Source organism: Mytilus trossulus, chromosome 3 (assembly GCF_036588685.1).
Source record: "Mytilus trossulus isolate FHL-02 chromosome 3, PNRI_Mtr1.1.1.hap1, whole genome shotgun sequence".
NCBI lineage: Eukaryota > Metazoa > Mollusca > Bivalvia > Mytilida > Mytilidae > Mytilus > Mytilus trossulus.
In genome coordinates, this window is record NC_086375.1 from 75,837,084 (window position 1) to 75,856,027 (window position 18,944).

The window sequence follows — 18,944 nt, forward strand, 5'->3', positions numbered from 1 at the left end:
TGATGCATTTAATTTTAAGGAACACTGAAATAGATACATTAATTCTAATAAGGAACACTGACATGGATACATTAATTCTGATAAGGAACACTGAAATAAAGACATCAATTCTGATAAGGAACACTGAAATGGATTCATTAATTTTGATAAGGAACACTGAAATGGAGACATTAATTCTGATAAGGAACACTGAAATAGATACATTAATTCTGATAAGGAACACTGAAATAAAGACATTAATTCTGAGAAGGAACACTGAAATGGATACATTAATTCTGATAAGGAACACTGAAATAGATACATTAATTCTAATAAGGAACACTGAAATGGATACATTAATTCTGATAAGGAACACTGAAATAGATACATTAATTCTAATAAGGAACACTGAAATGGATACATTAATTCTGATAAGGAACACTGAAATAGAGACATTAATTCTGATAAGGAACACTGAAATGGATACATTAATTCTGATAAGGAACACTGAAATAGATACATTAATTCTAATAAGGAACACTGAAATAGATACATTAATTCTAATAAGGAACACTGAAATGGATACATTAATTATGATAAGGAACACTGAAATAGATACATTAATTCTGATAAGGAACACTGAAATAAAGACATTAATTCTGATAAGGAACACTGAAATAGATACATTAATTCTAATAAGGAACACTGAAATGGATACATTAATTCTGATAAGGAACACTGAAATAGATACATTAATTCTGATAAGGAACACTGAAATTGATGCATTTAATTTTAAGGAACACTGAAATAGATACATTAATTCTAATAAGGAACACTGACATGGATACATTAATTCTGATAAGGAACACTGAAATAAAGACATCAATTCTGATAAGGAACACTGAAATGGATTCATTAATTTTGATAAGGAACACTGAAATGGAGACATTAATTCTGATAAGGAACACTGAAATAGATACATTAATTCTGATAAGGAACACTGAAATAAAGACATTAATTCTGAGAAGGAACACTGAAATGGATACATTAATTCTGATAAGGAACACTGAAATAGATACATTAATTCTAATAAGGAACACTGAAATGGATACATTAATTCTGATAAGGAACACTGAAATAGATACATTAATTCTGATAAGGAACACTGAAATTGATACATTTAATTCTGATAAGGAACACTGAAATAGACATTAATTCTCATAAGGAACACTGAAATAGAGACATTAATTCTGATAAGGAACACTGAAATAGAGACATTAATTCTGATAAGGAACACTGAAATAGAGACATTAATTCTGATAAGGTACATTGAATTAGATACATTAACTTGGGGTCTCATTGGGGGGGTTCTGATCCCAGATCCCGCTCACTGTTTTCTTAGATTCCCGTATCCCACTTACACTATGTACATAAGCAATTCTCAATTTTTTTGTCATTTCCCAGGTCCCGCAAGACCTCATTTCCCGTTTTCACGACACAATAATTTGACTTTCACGTTTCCCTCTTACGAAAAATTGGCAATCACGCGTCACGCTTAAACCCCAATGAGACCCACTTAACTAACATAGCTGTTGGTTTGATGTCTAACTGACATTAAAGTTGCAAAGGTCTTGAACTGAAAAACTCAAAAAAACTAAAAACCTAGTGGCTTAAAAGAGCCTGAGTTGATCACTTGAATCAATGTTCATCTTAATCATTATAGCCACTCTCCATCATTGCTTTTCAAAGTTCCCCAAAAATTATAGCGTTTATGATAAAAGTCAATAACGCAAATCATGGTAATAATTGTTATTTAAGAGCAATAACTCTTTATAGTTGACTGTTGATTGAAGTCATGTGGACTTATTTACTGATAAATTTTGCTATTTTCTAAATTTATAACTATCAATTATAGTATTCTTGATAATAGGCAAAAAAATATAAAAATCGGGAAAATCTTTATTTCACAACCAGAGTAAGTAGATCTCAACATTCCCAACATTTCTGTTTCAGACAGATTTTCTCCGGTTACAGTGATTTTCAAGATAATAGACAAAGTGCATTGTACTCCTGTTTTAATCTCAGCCATATCAGCCATGTTCTTTTATGGTAGAAAGTTGTCTATAATATGATTTTAATATGTGTATTTTAATGTAATACCAAAATGCTATATAATAATGACATTTGTAACATACCCTAAAATGGTAAGCCATTGTGGCTGGTCCTTTCCTCTCTGAAGCGGTCATTGGTTTGGCAGGCTGTTTTGTCTGAAAAAAATAATTAAATACTTATCTATAAAAGAATGGGAAAAAATAATATGACAAAACTCACATGATTTACTACTAAGCCTACAGTAGAGGATACTTTAACTTGAAATACCTCTCTTGTAATATTTTTTGTATATTGCAGGTTTCTTGGTATTAGAGATGTATACATTATTGTTTATCTTTATATAGAGTATTGAAGTATTCAAGTCATAGTAACCTATATTTTGTGAGATGCTAATTCTCCCTAGACATTTCTGTACAATACGTTATATGATTACATGACACCTAATAACTGAGATATAAACTAAGATATAAACTAAGTTAAAAAGCAATATTGCTAATAAGTTTAAAAAGACTTAAAAAAAATGATGGTTATGTGGCCATCTTGATCTTATGGAAGTTTCTCAACACAAATTAGTATTAAAAGTAGGTCATATACAGTTTTGGAGCACACACAGACAGGAATGCTAAGAATATCAAGACAATCCCTTCTGTTTACTAGTTTTGTTATCTTGCCTACCTTGTCTGCCTTTCCACCTCTCAGTTTCTTAAAGAACTCAAATGGAGATTTAGATGTATTTCTCCTGGATCTTTGTTGTCTGGCACTGGGGGCTAATGAACCTGTTCTTGTTATATTTGACTGAAACAAATCCTTTATCAACAGACTGTTACTCGCTGAAAATATGGTAAAACATTAACTTATCACTTATATAGTAGCCTAACATTATTTCTAACTTGTAAGGACAACTAAAGGATAACATACAGTTTACCCTTTTCACTGAACTAGTACACATTCTTATTCAAGAGCCAGCTGAGGCCCACCTCTGGGTGTGGTATTTGGTCCAAGGACACAGTTATCGTCCTTTGGTTTTCGTTGTCTACGAATATAGTCCCTAGTGTAAACAGTGTATAACTTGCATGTTTTATTTGATACACTTTCCAAATTTATTTCTTGATATTAAATGCATGAAATATTAAGTAGGGGGATGTAATTACATGTCAAAAAACTTTTGGTGCTGAATCTTTATGTTAAGTAGTGAATTGGTCCAGTTCTAAGAGGTCAAATTTTATCACGTCTGACTCTGTCAAACTGAATTTTACACCCCCTTAACACAGAATTGTCAATATTTTGAGTTAGAGCTGGTAGAAGTTTCTATAATTTTGATAACATTTGTCTCACTGGTAGTACACTACACTGTAAAAATCTTTTTGAGAAAGAGCAGGTGTGATTTTTTTAATTTGAATTTATTGTCTTGAATTTAATGTCTAAAAGAAGTGCACTACGAAATAACTGTGTTCTCGGGCCATTTTCTCAATGGATTAAAGATCCATCGGTGGCCTTCAGTTATTTTCTGCTCTTTGGTAGCATTGTTGTCTATCTGACATCTTCCCCTTTTCCATTCTCAATTTTATTCAACTGTGGACAAAAGTCTGTGCAGTATTCCAATCATCAAATGTGGAGTCAAAAAAAGTTATTTACTATATATAATCAACAACTTTTCAATCCAATAAACAATTTATTTTTTTATTACAAATTTAATTTATTACGCTATCAGATTTTACTTTATGATATGGTACAAAAATCAACCAAAACAATGGCCCCAGATGACTTTTAAAATGTGTATATCATTGATAAAGCTCCAAATTATCTCCCTTTGGTGCAAAAAAGCCATTTTTTTGCATCAAAATTGAAATATCTTTTTTCTCATCGGTGACCTAAGTTTTTTTATTATTATTTTCAAATAAGCTGTACTTCCACTTATTCTTTCAGCTAACAAAGTAGCTTTGATATTCAAATTTTTTAAAGTGAATTTCACAGTTACTTACTTTTCATAGTATACATAATGGAGTTAGGCAGTGTATCTCTATTTTTATCCAGTGTTCCAAGTAGATTATAAGTCACTGCTCCAGCAAAATGGACAACTGTAAATGTTCCACCACCATCTTTTGGTGACTTATATACATGTGAGAATTTCTTTCCTGGAAAAAAAAATATTATAATTTGTGAATTGTTTCAGTTAGCTTCAAACTGTGGAAATATTATTATAAATCATCAGCAGGAATAAAATACATAAGTTGGAAGATTTTGGACGTTCTGATTTATTAACTGTAGCCTTTCAATACTAATGCAAGATTTATCAAAATGGACAAGAAATGTCTTATAAATTAGTATGAAATATTTAAGATAACTGATACCTGGTCCTTGATGTAATTTAGCAGCTAATGACAGATCTGTTGCTTTAGGAAATCTACTTTCTTCATCTAGTACTGCAAATACTCCAGTGTGTTTCTAAAATAAACAGTATTTGTATATTAAAAACAAGAATGTGTCCAAAGTAAACGGATGCCCCACCCCCACTTTCACTTTCTATGTTCAGTGGGCCATAAAAGTGGGATAAAAAATTTAATTTGGCATTAGATTAGAAAGATCATGCCATAGGGAACATGTGTACTAAATTTCAAGTTGATTGGACTTCAACTTCATCAAAAACTACCTTGACCAAAAACTTTAACCTGAAACTCTCACTTTCATTTTCTATGTTCAGTGGACCGTGAAATTGGGGTCAAAAGTTTAACTTGGCTGTTAAATTAGAAAGATCATATCATAAGGATCATGTATACTAAGTTTCAAGTTGATTGGACTTCAGCTTCATCAAAAACTACCTTGACCAAAAAATTTAACCTGAAGCGGGACAGACGGACGAACCGTACGACGGAAGAATGAAAGGACAGATGGACGAACGGTACGACAGACGAACGGACGAACGAACAGATGCACAGACCAGAAAACATAATGCCCCTCTTTTATCGTAGGTGGGGCATAATAACATGACCTTTAGGAGAGTCTTCCACCTATCATTTTATAAAGCAATAAAATTTGGTCTTGCAGCTTCTTTGAAGGAACTTACGGACAATCAGGTGTACAGAAGGACAAGTGTTACACTTAATGCCCACTCTGAATGAGCTGCAGCTCAAATTTTTTTAAAGAGTGGAACTTTTTGAATATTTAGTGAAAATGTTTATCTCAAATTAAATATCAAAGTCATCTTTCAACTAAAGGGACTTCAACTTTTTGATACTGAAAAAATATGTAGTATTTGAAAATAAAGAAAGGTGTTCCTTAAGAATTTACCATTAACTTTTTAGGTAGCTTGGGGTCTAAATTTCTAAATTAAAATCCATAGAATATTTTACTTATTCATCAAAAGGTTGTTTATATCATGCTTTTTTCAAAAATATAATAAATAGTATGGGGTCACCAGGCTTACATTGATTCCCACTACAGGTTGTGCAAAATTGTAGAATTTTGTTTTAGATAATGCATTGAAAACAGAATTTTGAGATAAAATATGAGAAGATAGCTCTTATTATGTGCTTTAAGATTAGAAAAAGAAAATATGGGGTCGCAGAAATAATAGAATTCAAATTTTCTTGCTATAAAATAAAATTGGTTAATTTACAACACATTTTATTGCAAAAGTTACTTTACCTGCATTATCTCCCCTTACATTTGAGTTGTCTCTACTTATGTGGAAAAGTTGAAAAAAAAATAATTAAACAAAATTTTTCAAATACATCCATAAATATGATAAAACATCTTATGAATCACATTCTACTCTCGAAATTTGCACATTTTATTAAAGATCTAGACCGATTGTTATCTGGTATTTCAAAATCCAAGATAGAGAAAGACACCTCCGTGCAAGGGCTGTATAGCCAGTCAAGATAATTAAAAACTCCCATCATCATCAGACGCTTTAATTCTTGAAAATATTAATAATCTCTTCAATTCTGATGGTTTTGCAAGTTACCTCCATAAAGGTATCCAGGATAGACTGATTATTTTTGTAAGTTAAATCCACCAATTTAATGCCTTCTAACAAACAGTCCTGTTGTTCTTTGTTAAATAGATGCTCATTGGTAAAATTCTGCATCTGCTCATTAGCCAAGTTGATACAAATCTTAAAAATAAAATGAACTTTGAAAAGATGTACATAATATTGTATAATTTAAAAGATAGCAGACAATCAAATGTTTTTAAATTGTGTTACATTTTGCCATCACTTAGCTTATTATAGCTACAATATAATACAGTTTTGCTCATTGCAGAGAGACATATGGTACCCTGTACAATTGTTCACATCTTTGTCCTTTGGGTTTTGATGTATAGTTGTGTCATTGGTAATATATCCAGCATCTCTTTGTTTTTATATAATTTACCCAAAGTAAAACTCCTCAAATCATCAAAACAATTTTGTGTGTTAATATTTAGTAATCTAGCATCATGTTATTTCACTCCTATATATATGTAATCTTTCAAGCTGTAATATCATCCAAAATCATTGAAATATGATAAAAGACAAAACCAAGTCAACAGATTTGAACAGTAAGGTAAAATTATGTTCCTTCTTTGTTCAAGAATAATAAGCAATTGAAATATGTCTGTTATCTACATATTAAAGTATCTCCAAGTTTGGCAACTGGATGATTATTTATGAAACCTAAACTTTATCTTTGATGTCAAGTGTGAATTTCACACATAGACTTTTGTAGAGTTAAAAGTAAACTTGTAAATCTTTCTCATTAATTCTAAAGAAAACTATTTACCTGCTCAAAGCTATTCACTTTGAAATTTTCAAAGCCAAATATATCCAATATACCAACATTATACTGTTCAATTCTAGAAAAAAAAATATCATTCAGTATTCCAAAGTACAATATACTAAATTATTTGGGTATCTTGATAGTTTTTTAAAACCTTCCTATTATATATCTAACCCTACAGCAGCTTATAAGTTTAATGAGATGTTCCATTCCATTAATTAATAATTAAGTAAAAATTTTAATCAACTTATATATGATTATCTATCAGATGGAGGTTGTTATAAAGGGACATAACTCTACCCATAAAAAAAAATGAGATGTTTAAAGGCTTCTTATGATTAAAATTGTAATACTTGACAAAATATTTTATCTCATAATCGAGTTTTATTATATATTCTATTTATGAACTTTCTTTACTTGCCTACATATTTTTGTGAGCATCTCTAAACTGTCTTATTTATCTTACAATCCCTCATTTTCTCATTTGAATTGGAAATTGAGGTTGTCTTTCATTTTCCAATGCTTAAGAATAGAGGTTTTAATAGTGATAAAATATTCAATAGTTGTACCTGTAATATGTTGGTTCAACTAGTTGGTTTATGCCATTAACAATCCAACTAAACAATCGGCTATAAATAGCTTTGGCGAGAGCATCTCGACAGTCAGAAGCTTGTTGTACAGTTCGGTCTTTTTTTATCTGTTCACCTACAACATGCAAACCACATGCACACATGCAAAACAAAAATAAATAAAAACAGATTTAGTAAGCCTCTGTTAATTGCTACTTCTTTTTCAGATGAAAACGAAATTTAATAATTCAAACAAATAAATTTTTATTTATTAAGTCTACAATATCTATTCCAAACATAAAAACAAAAATCCCAAATCAGAATATAATATATTGGTAACAAACAACAACTGATTAATACAAAAATAGCATGCATCTAAAAATAAAATCTCAAACCAAGGACAAGCCATAACAATAACAACAACAAAACAAAAAAAATATTTATGATTAAGGGGGCTAGCGGGTCTAAATCAATTTTTTTATTTAATATAGGATGTCGCTATATTTTTCTATAAATGAACTTTATCTTATACTTAATAGAAAAATTAAATTAAAAAATGGGGTCATTGTTCATTTACGCTCACAATGTGCCATCGAAAAAAGCATACGTTTTTGTTAATGTCCCTTTTTTCTGTTGAACTAATAGGAGAAATAGAGGTAATATCAAAATAAAAAAAGAACTAAATTACAGAAATCGCTTAAATTGTGCAATTATTTAGTTTATGTACAGCTTATTCGAAAACAACAATAAAAAATATAGGTCACCGATGAGTTAAAAAAGATATTTCAATTTTAATGCCCCAAAATGACATTTTTGCACCAAAGGGAGATAATTTGGAGCTTTTTCAATGATATCTACATGTTAAAAGTCACCTGGGGCCAACACGAATTTATTTTTTGGAAAGATTTTTGTACCATATGATAAAGTAACAACTATTTAAGGTAATAAATAAAATTTGAAATAAAAAATAAATGTTTAATTTTTTTCTAAAATTTTTATACCCGCGAGCCTCCTTAAGCACACTTTTTGTAAGTTTATATTCTTTGTTGCAGTGTAAAAATATCCTACACAAGGTTATTTTTTCTGTGACTGTAAATGACATTTTTATACTATAAAATTCATTATAAGTTGGATGCTTACTGATTAATATTTTAGTCCTAGATACACGAGATTTTTTATTAATTGTTACCGGTATTGGTTTTGAAATAGATTTCAGTACTCTCAGTCATCCATTCTGTGAGATTCGGAACAGGAGTAACAAATGAAAGTACTATCTCCTCTAAAGAATAAAACCCTCAAAACTGTCCCCCTTTTAAGTTTTTGTCTGATCATCAAATTAGTCCCAAGTTTTTAAGGTAAGATAATATTTGTACAAATTTGCAGAAAATGACACAAAAAAATAAATTTATAAGCATATAATGCTTCAAAACAAATAAAATCATAAAAAAGTAAACTCTTCATATAAAGTAAATATATTTGTAAATAACTGCAAAATACAGATTCAGTCTTTGCATTCAAATGGATTTTTTAACATTTACATACCTCTTGTTGTTGTATACTCTGCTACTAAGGCAGAACTGAGTTCCTCTGGTGATACATCAAGCATGGAGGACACTATAATTATAAAATTGTCATTTATTATCACATATCCCTAAAAATCAAAGTCAAACTAGTCACTAAAGACAAAAGTATAAAAGTATAAAGTTATATTTCCAAACCATAACAATGGATTAGCTAGATCAGAACTTCACAAGTTAAATAAAGGTCTGAAGCATGGTGATAATAGATATAAGAAATTATAACAATATGAGGGCATACACCACAAGCATGGGAACACATTCTACTGCATCCACACAGCACAAGCAACAAACTGCAATAAATAGATTTAAGAAATTAAAAAATATAACCATAAGTCCCTTTAAATATCTATCAATGTATTTTGATTCGTTTTAAAATTTCCAATTACATAAAAATGATTGATAGCAATTTCCTTAATACTCTTGAGTTTTATGAGCATGTCACAAATTTGAAATGTAAAACAATATGCAAAATTATAGAAATTGGCAGGTCTGCAAAGGTATCTCTTTCTACACAATCAGAAAGTAGACCAAGAAATGCAAAACTAGCTTTATTTTAAAATGTACATCAAATTCCATAAAGCTGACCAATAATGGCTTGTGTAAGATTTCGTCTCATTCCTAAAATTGCTGAAGTAGATGCATGCTTTTATGATATATTTCATTTCATATAAAAAAAAATATTGCAAAATAAATACTTCTCAAAATTAAAATTGTCGTTTATTTTCTTATAAAATATTATTATAATCCATTTATTTGCAAGATGAAAGTAAGATTAAACTATGTAAATTATACTGTTGAATTAAAAGTATTAACTAAATTTACATTACCTTCTTCAATTTTGTTTTCATTTGCAATAGTAGCAGCATCTGTTTTACTGTGGGGAAAGAAGGTAATATCACCTATATGGATTACTGCAGCCAAGGTCAGCAGTAAATTCTGAATATCCTATATAAAGAAATAAGAAAAGGTGGCAATAATTCAAATCTTTAATGAATCACAAATAGTTTTAAAAGAAACAACACAATATATAAATTATATAAATGTACTGTAAATTCAGAAATTATTGTGTGCATTTATTATTGCAATTTTGTCATTTCAGAATAAAATGCGATTTTAATGTTTGCCATATTCAGTTGAAACACTTTGACTATGAAATGTCAACATCAGAATCAATAAAATTTGTATCCAATATGAAAAGGATATTAATAATAATATCTTGACTTACAATTATTTGATGAAATATTTGTTTTTTTGCAATACATTGATACTCTGCTTACTCTTTAGTTTTCTATGTTGTGTCATGTGTTCTATTGTTTGTCTGTTTGCCTATTTCATTTTTAGCCATGGTGTTGTCAGTTTATTTTTCGATTTATGAGTTTGACTGTCCCTCTAGTACTTTTCGGCCCTCTTTTCACGCAAACTTTCAGCATTTTATTGAAAAATCCTATGCAAATCAAGTATGAAAAAAAAATCAATTGAGGAAAGGATTAAGGAATTTGGTGAAATAAAATGTTTCAAACACTAGAAAATCTTCAAAAATTCTACAAATGTGAGTTTACAGAGTAAGATGAACATTTTGCATACAAATCTTAATAATAACTTTTTTCTTTCTGTGTATTCAAATACTGTAAATTCAGAAATTATTGCGTGCATTTATTATTGCGATTTTACACTTGAATGCGATTTTAATTTTTACGATTTTGAGAAAAGTCATGCTGAATTCAGTTAAAATATCGCAAAATGCGAGTTTTAATTATTGCGTTTACAACTCAGTCGCATTATTCGCAATAATAAAAACCTCGCAATAATTTCTGAATTTACAGTATTCAAATGCAACACCAGACTTATAATTGTAATTTTACTAAAAATGTTACCAAACATAGGCTTTTCCTCATCAAACTTACATCTGCAGAAAATCCAATAAAGCCAAGACATTTTTTCAGGTCCCAGAATTTCTCTTTATTTTCTTTATTTTGTAGTTGTGTCATTTCAACTCTACTTCTTACATATCTGTAAAATAAAACTTTGTTCATTACTTCTTCAACTTTTAATAAATAATCATACAAGAGTGCACACTATACATTTATTTCCCGTGCCTGAGGGAGATATGAAGATTTGTTCACCCAAGAATATTCATATTTCACGAGGGCTCTGCCCGAGGGAAATGTGATTTTTTGGGGGTGAACAAATCTTCATATCTCCGGAGGCCAAGGGAGATGATTGTTTTATTCCACTGCCTAAGCTTTGTATACTATCTGAACTTCAAATATTAGTTTGCATACCGACATTTTTCAGACTTATATTGGCTTGTTTTTATTACTGAACACAACATACGTATTGATAAACAGTACAGATAAACATTGATTATTTAATTAGTCTTTTTGTTTTAACGTTTGAAATAACTTTGAACACGATAATGATATTTGCTATTGCTATTTAGAAAATAAGAAGTTCAAGACGTTATGTACATAAACCGCGCATAACGTCGCACGAATTAGTCCCAACATGTCAGAGGGGAATATGATACTCAGAGGTGAATATGAAGTTTTGTTCGACGTCACGTGTCAAAGTTTCAACCAATCAAATGTTGATTTCGCTATCAAAATCAACATGCAGTGGAATAAACTGAAATGTCTCACCTTCTATACCATTGATAGAATGTTGTCAGTCCTAAATATAAAGCTTTATTTCAACAATATATTTTTTAATTTTTTTTAAATTCATAAAAAAGAACTAAGTTGTTTATTCATGATATTACCGGTACATATATATTTCTATAAAAATGACATTAATCTAACTAGAGGCTCCAAAGAGCCTGTGTCGCTCACCTTGGTCTATGTGAATATTAAACAAAGGAAGCAGATGGATTCATGACAAAATTGTGTTTTGGTGATGGTGATGTGTTTGTAAATCTTACTTTACTAAACAGTCTTGCTGCTAACATTTATCTCTATCTATAATGAACTTGGCCCAGTAGTTTCAGTGGAAAATGTTAATAAAAATTTACAAATTTTATGAAAATTGTTAAAAATTGACTTTAAAGGACAATAACTCCTTAGGGGGTCAATTGACCATTTCGGTCATGTTGACTTAATTGTAAATCTTACTTTGCTAAACATAATTGCTGTTTACAGTTTATCTCTTTCTATAATAATATTCAAGATAATAACCAAAAACAGCAAAATTTCCTTAAAATTACCTTAAAAGGGGCAGCAACCCAACAATGGGTTGTCAGATTTATCTGAAAATTATAGGGCAGATAGATCTTTATCTGATAAACAATTTTACCCAATGTCGGATTTGCTCTAAATGCTTTGGTTTTTGAGTTATAAGCCAAAAACTGCATTTTACCCCTATGTTCTATTTTTAGCTGTGGCGGCCATCTTGATTTGATAGTCGGGTCAACGGACACATTTTTAAAACTAGATACCCCAAAGATGATTGTTGCCAAGTCTGGATTAATTTGGCCTAGTAGTTTCATAGGAGAAGATTTTTGTAAAAGATAATTAAGATTTACGAAAAATGGTTAAAAATTGACTATAAGGGCAATAACTCCTAAAGGGGTCAACTGACCATTTCGGTCATGTTGACTTATTTGTAAATCCTACTTTGCTAAACATTATTGCTGTTTACAGTTTATCTCTATCTATAATAATATTCAAGATAATAACCATAAAACAGCAAGATTTCCTTTAAATTACCAATTCAGGGGCAGCAACCCAACAAAGAGTTGTCTAATTCGTATGGAAATTTCAGGGCAGATAGATCTTGATCTGATAAACAATTGACCCCATGTCAAATTAGCTCTAAATGCTTTAATTTTTGTGTTATAAGCCAAAAACAGTATTTTACCCCTATGTTCTATTTTTGGCTATGGCGGCCATTTTGTTTGGTGGACCGGGTCACCGGACACATTTTTTGAACTAGATACCCCAATAACAATTGTGGCCAAGTTTGATTGAATTTGGCCCAGTAGTTTCAGAGGAGAAGATTTTTGTAAAAGATTACTTTAATTTAAGAAAATGGTTAAAAATTGACTATAAAGGACAATAACTCCTTAACGGGTCAACTGGCCATTTCAGACATGATGACATATTTGTATATCTAACTTTGCTGAACATTATTGCTGTTTACAGTTTATCTCTATCTATAATAATATTCAAGATAATAACCAAAAACTGCAAAATTTCCACAAAATTACCAATTCAGGGGCAGCAACCCAACAACAGGTTGACCGATTCATCTGAAAATTTCAGAGCAGATAGATCTTGACCTGATAAACATTTTTATCCCATGTCAGATTTCCTCTAAATCCTTTGGTTTTTGAGTTATAAGCCAAAAACTGCATTTTACCCCTATGTTCTATTTTTAGCCATGGTGGCCATCTTGGTTGGTTGACCGGGTCACGCCACACATTTTTTAAACTAGATACCCCAATGATGATAGTGGCCAAGTTTGGTTCAATTTGGCCCAGTAGTTTCAGAGGAGAAGATTTTTGTAAAAGTTAACAACGACGACGGACGACGGACGCCGGACGACGGACGATGACGGACGCCGGACGCAAAGTGATGGGAAAAGCTCACTTGGCCCTTCGGGCCAGGTGAGCTAAAAATGAGAGCTTTTGTACCACATAAAATAATGTTTAAACAGATATTCCCTATACTCTGACCTTCACATCTAAGACAAGCAACTTTACCTATGAGCATTAACAGACTGCAGATGGAATAAATTAAATTCTTCTGGTGTTAGTCCAGAAAACATCCAATAAAATATGTGAAAGTTTCTTTCTCCTTCATTCTGGTAGACAACACGAGACTTCTCCAACAAAAACTCTGTTAATTTGGCTACAGAAGAAAGATATCATAAACATACAAGTCATTCATAAGTATGTATTTTTGTAACATGTTCTGTTTGATCTCATTTCATTTATACAGATACCAAACACATAACTTTTATTCATTTTGTGGAATTTTGTGTAAATTATTTTTTTCTATTGAAAAATAAGAAATCCCTTGTTCTAATTTTACACATTCAATTGCAAATCATTTAAAAACAAGAATGTGTCCAAAGTACATGGATGCCCCACTGGCACTATCATTTTCCATGTTCCATGGACCGTGAAGTGGGGTCAAAAGTCTAATTTGGCTTTAAAATTAGAAATATCATATCATAACAATCAAGTGTACTAAGTTTCAAGTTGATTGGACTTCAGCTTCATCAAAAACTACCTTGACCAAAAACTTTAACCTGAAAATCCCACTTTCATTTTATTTGTTCGGTTGACCATGAAATTGGAGTCAAAAGTCTAATTTGGCTTTAAAATTAGATATATCATATCATAAGCAACAAGTGTACTAAGTTTCAAGTTGATTGGACTTCATCTTCATCAAAAACTACCTTGCCCAAAAACTTTAGCCTGCGGACGAACAAATGGACGAACGAACAGACGAACGAGCAGACGGACGAACGAATGAACGGAGCCACAGACCAGAAAACATAATGCCCCTCTACTATCATAGGTGGGGCATAATTACAATACAATATACAGGCCCGTAGCCAGGAATTTCCAAAGGGGGGTTCGTTGGACTCACAAACTCGACTTTAACAGTCACAATTCGAACAGAACATTGCCTTTAACAGTCCTTATTTGTTTTCAAGGGGGGGGGTTCATCCGAACCCCCCTGGCTACGGGTATGATATAGTCCTCAATATATACAATTTAAAGTAGGCCTCAACTGTAAATGCATGAAAGCATAAAGGAACAACAAAAAAAAGCATATTTTAACTACTAGCTGGTATACTTATTTAGTTACTGGTATAAGAGCATAGAAAATGTAACTAATATATAACTAGATATAAGAAGATGCAGTATGAGTGCCAATGAGACAACTCTCCAACCAAGTAAAAGTAAACCATAATATTACAAAATACGGTCTTCTACACGGAGCCAACTGTCCAATAAGCTGTCAAATATCTCTACAGAATTCTTACCTCCAACTAATTTTCCCTGCTGACTAAACATTAATTCAATAAATTTAGCAAAGCGACTAGAATTATCATTTATCATCGTCTGTGCATTCCCAAAAGCTTCTAACAAAGGATTCACCTAAAAACATCAAGATCATATCTAAATTATGCATGCAGTCATTTGTGACCAATATTTAATCAACAAACTGTATTATCCTGCTATTCAAATATATTATAAGTTACATTCAGAAATGTTTATGTGCATTTATTATTACAATTGTTCAACAATAGACACAAAATGTGAAAATATATTGTTGAATATCTGGAAATACTGTGGATTCATTATTATTTGTTTGGATACTAACAGTAGATTATATGTGTGTGTAGGGTCACCATGAATTTAAATGTTCAAAGAATTGCAAATTTTCTATGGGAATGTATGCAAACATTTTAAGAACCACAAAATCAATATCCACGAAAATAGAAGTTTTCGTAGATCAAATAGTTCTATGAACAGCTACCTCATTGCCAGTAACTATAGATTGTATAATTACCTGATTAATTTTGTTATTCAAGTTACCCTCTTCACTGCCAGTTACCCTAGCCAGATGTTGGACCAATAGTTTACATGTTTCAGACTTTCCTGCTCCACTTTCACCACTGATGACACAGCACTGGGAGGTTTTATCATTCCTCATTGAACCATATGCCTCCTCAGCTGTGCAATAAAGATGAGGAGGTAGGGAGGTTAAATCTCCTGTCATGTGATACAAAGTAGAAACCTACAATAGAAAGGAGTTGAATGTTTGATTAATAGTTGCTAAACAACCAGCAGCAAATATCCATTTTTAATTTTAAATGTTGGTATTTAATCCACATGAAGAAATAAAATTCTACCTAGACACAGCATCATCACTCCATTCCAACCAATCTTTGTTCTTACCATTGAATGTCTAGCACTATGAGAAACATCTGATACCAATTATTTAGAAGCCTTTGGTTTGATTCTGTTTGTGATTGAACACATGACCTCAAATAATCCTATTTGACGTGAAAATATATGGTCTTCTATTCTTCCCATTATAAAAACTATTGCAATACTGGGTCAATACAGAGTTATTGGTCTTGTTTATGTCTTGTGACCTTGACATTGCCTGTTAAAACATATAGTGTTTTTGAGTGTTCCCTTGATATCTTTTTTCTAAGAAAACTGCTGTTTTAAAATTTCCAAACTTTTAGTAACATTATTTTACAAGGATGTTTCCGCTGTGCTACACATACAAGTACTGAAGCACAACTCCGGGTCTGGTATTATCTCGCTGCATTGGTGGCCTTCAGCTGTTATTTGCTCTTTGGTCGGGTTGTTGTCTCTTTGACAAATTCCCCATTTCTATTATTTTACAGATGAAGAAAAATGTTGACCGATGACAAATAAATATATCAATAAATTGTATTTACATAAAAATGTATTACTTGATTGATTCATTGGTGTTTAATGCCACTGTTAACTTTATTTTGCTTTATGGTTACTTAGTGGAGTAAGCAGGAGTGCGAGGAGAGGAAAACTGTTAATTAGCACTCCTGCAATGTGGGGATTCAAACTCAAAATGGGCTCAGTATTGTCAGGCTAGTGATAGCTGACAACTTAGACCACACAGCCACTGAGATCCCTATATTTTTAAAATAGAGACTGTGAACCTTTATTTCTGGTACCATGAACTTATATATATGGTACCTGTTTGGCATATATTGATAGTTCTTTGAATGGATTAACAGCAAGCAGTACATCACCAATCTTTGTCTGAAATAACATTGTAAATTCTTTACTGATTATGATAACATCTTCTCATCATTATTTCAAATGAAGACAAAACAAAAGAAATCTACATCAACAAAGATTGCCATGTCCCATAATTGATTCCAGGTTTTGGTGGGGTTTGTGTTTCTCATTCTTTAGTTTTCTATGTTGTGTCATGTATGCAATTTTTTATCTGTTTGTCTTTTTCTTTTTTAGCCATGGCATTGTCAGTTTATTTTCAATCTATTAGTTTGACTGTCCCTCTGATATCTTTTGCCCCTCTTTTACACAGCACTTTTTAATTCTTTCATTTAACTTGATATACCTGGACATCTTGATTCTACCTTCAGAGCTTCTATTTATATACTTACATATATCTGGTCATCTTTATATCTGTTTTCAATGTGTGACAGTACACTTTCTTCCGATATATCACTTAAATTCTTTAAATTATCTGTGTCTCTTACTTTTGGTAGCTGAATCTAATATAATTGATTTACATCTATTAGTTACATATTGTGAAAATGTACATATAATAATCAACTTTTCTGTTCTTTACTATTTACAGTTTTTGCTTAAGAGTAATAAAATTTCTATTTTTATATGTGAAGTTACACATACAAGATCATACCAGAAGTTATCTTGTTATATAAGTGTCTCATAAGTCAAATTTATGACTGGGTATTGATTGTTTTATTGTATACTGTGATTTGTAAATATTGTCAATCAATATGTGACACTATAATAAAATATATATTTATTTGTTATAATTGAACTACAATAAGATCAGTGCTGTTACACAAAACTATGTTAGTCTGATAGTTTAGTCATTTAATAGGATTGACAAGTAAGAGGAGAATTTCATATTAAAACTCCATTTTTATCTTTAAATCTGCAATTTATTGTGATTGATTTAAACCTGAATTGTATTGTATCAGTATACCTATACTCTAATTCGTTTTAATAATAACAATAATGCATCTAGCAAGCAACACAAGAAAACAATCTAAAGACATACATACTTGAGTATAACAGCTGTAAAGATATATTTAACCAAATTTTCATTTTATTTGTGCATGTTTCAAAGACATTTGAAGTATGGGAACTTTTTCTTAATGTATGTAGAATTAGTGGTGAAGATGGCTATGTCCTAGTTAATTTAGTGATGTCTAAGGAAAGAACAGGGAAAATGTGCAAACTTTCCAAAAATGAAAACTTAATGCTGTTGTATTTTCAACATTTAAACAAAACCAATACTGGAATGAAAAGGCAGAGACATGCTGAGATAATCTTTCTATATTATGCATTTGACAAGTAATATACTGAATAGCAGCACAAAATTGAATAATTTTTGTGTCATTCATTTTTTAACACTTGATAAAGCATATAAGATGAAAACGACAAAAAGTAGCTATGCATGAAAAAACAAAGTGGACAATAATAATCATCAAATGAAATGTTTTAAGGGGAGGTAAAAAATGTGTTCAAGAATGTAGTAAACCCTGTATGTGAGTAAATTTCAAAATCTTAAGATGTGTATTTGTTGAGAAACAAATGACATTTAATTTAAGGCACTAGGCACCAAAACATGAAAATCAATAAATTTTCTGCAGCAATCCCTAAAGTGTTGTTGTAATAAGACTTTTTACAAAATTTTATATTTGCATTGGCATAGAAGCTTTAATCTCTAAGGGTTCAGATTTAATGATAGAATACAACCAGATGCTCCGCAAGGCGTAGCTTTATACGACCGCAGAGGTTGAACCCTGAACGGTTGGGGCAAGTATGGACACAACATTCAAGCTGGATTCAGCTCTAACTTTGGATTGTGATTAAATAGTTGACACAGCATAGGTTTCTGACACAGAATAAATGTGTTCTAATGAACTTAAAATTTTTGTTTTCTCTTAGAGCAATTCACTATGCTGTTGAATATTAATCCTCTCAAAAAAATGTTTGAAGAAATTTTCTTTTTATTTATGAAATTTCAAATGAGAAAAATTGAACCCAATTTTTTAATCACATCCCCCTTTCCCTTATTCTAAAACTAATCTCAATTAAAATATTCTAATGGAGTTTGCAACAATAACTACTCATTTAAATACATCATAAAATATTAAGATGTAAAAAAACTGCTTGTTATCACTGAATGGTAAAGATTATTTAAATTTATCAGTTG

At 31.0% G+C, this 18,944-nt stretch overlaps 1 protein-coding gene across 1 annotated transcript in view; it reads right to left on the reverse strand.

The window, feature by feature from the left end:
* Positions 1-18,944, reverse strand: part of LOC134712440 (unconventional myosin-XVI-like) — an 84,548-nt gene that overhangs the window by 48,059 nt on the left and 17,545 nt on the right. The window contains exons 10-24 of the mRNA XM_063573976.1: positions 17,137-17,247; positions 16,703-16,768; positions 15,522-15,749; positions 14,992-15,106; positions 13,697-13,844; positions 10,905-11,010; positions 9,828-9,945; positions 8,963-9,034; positions 7,421-7,556; positions 6,855-6,927; positions 6,059-6,208; positions 4,443-4,536; positions 4,074-4,226; positions 2,767-2,921; positions 2,175-2,246 (exon numbers count right to left, since the gene is read on the reverse strand). Coding sequence (XP_063430046.1) covers positions 2,175-2,246; positions 2,767-2,921; positions 4,074-4,226; positions 4,443-4,536; positions 6,059-6,208; positions 6,855-6,927; positions 7,421-7,556; positions 8,963-9,034; positions 9,828-9,945; positions 10,905-11,010; positions 13,697-13,844; positions 14,992-15,106; positions 15,522-15,749; positions 16,703-16,768; positions 17,137-17,247 — 1,797 coding nt within the window. The remainder of the gene's footprint in view (positions 1-2,174; positions 2,247-2,766; positions 2,922-4,073; positions 4,227-4,442; positions 4,537-6,058; positions 6,209-6,854; positions 6,928-7,420; positions 7,557-8,962; positions 9,035-9,827; positions 9,946-10,904; positions 11,011-13,696; positions 13,845-14,991; positions 15,107-15,521; positions 15,750-16,702; positions 16,769-17,136; positions 17,248-18,944) is intronic.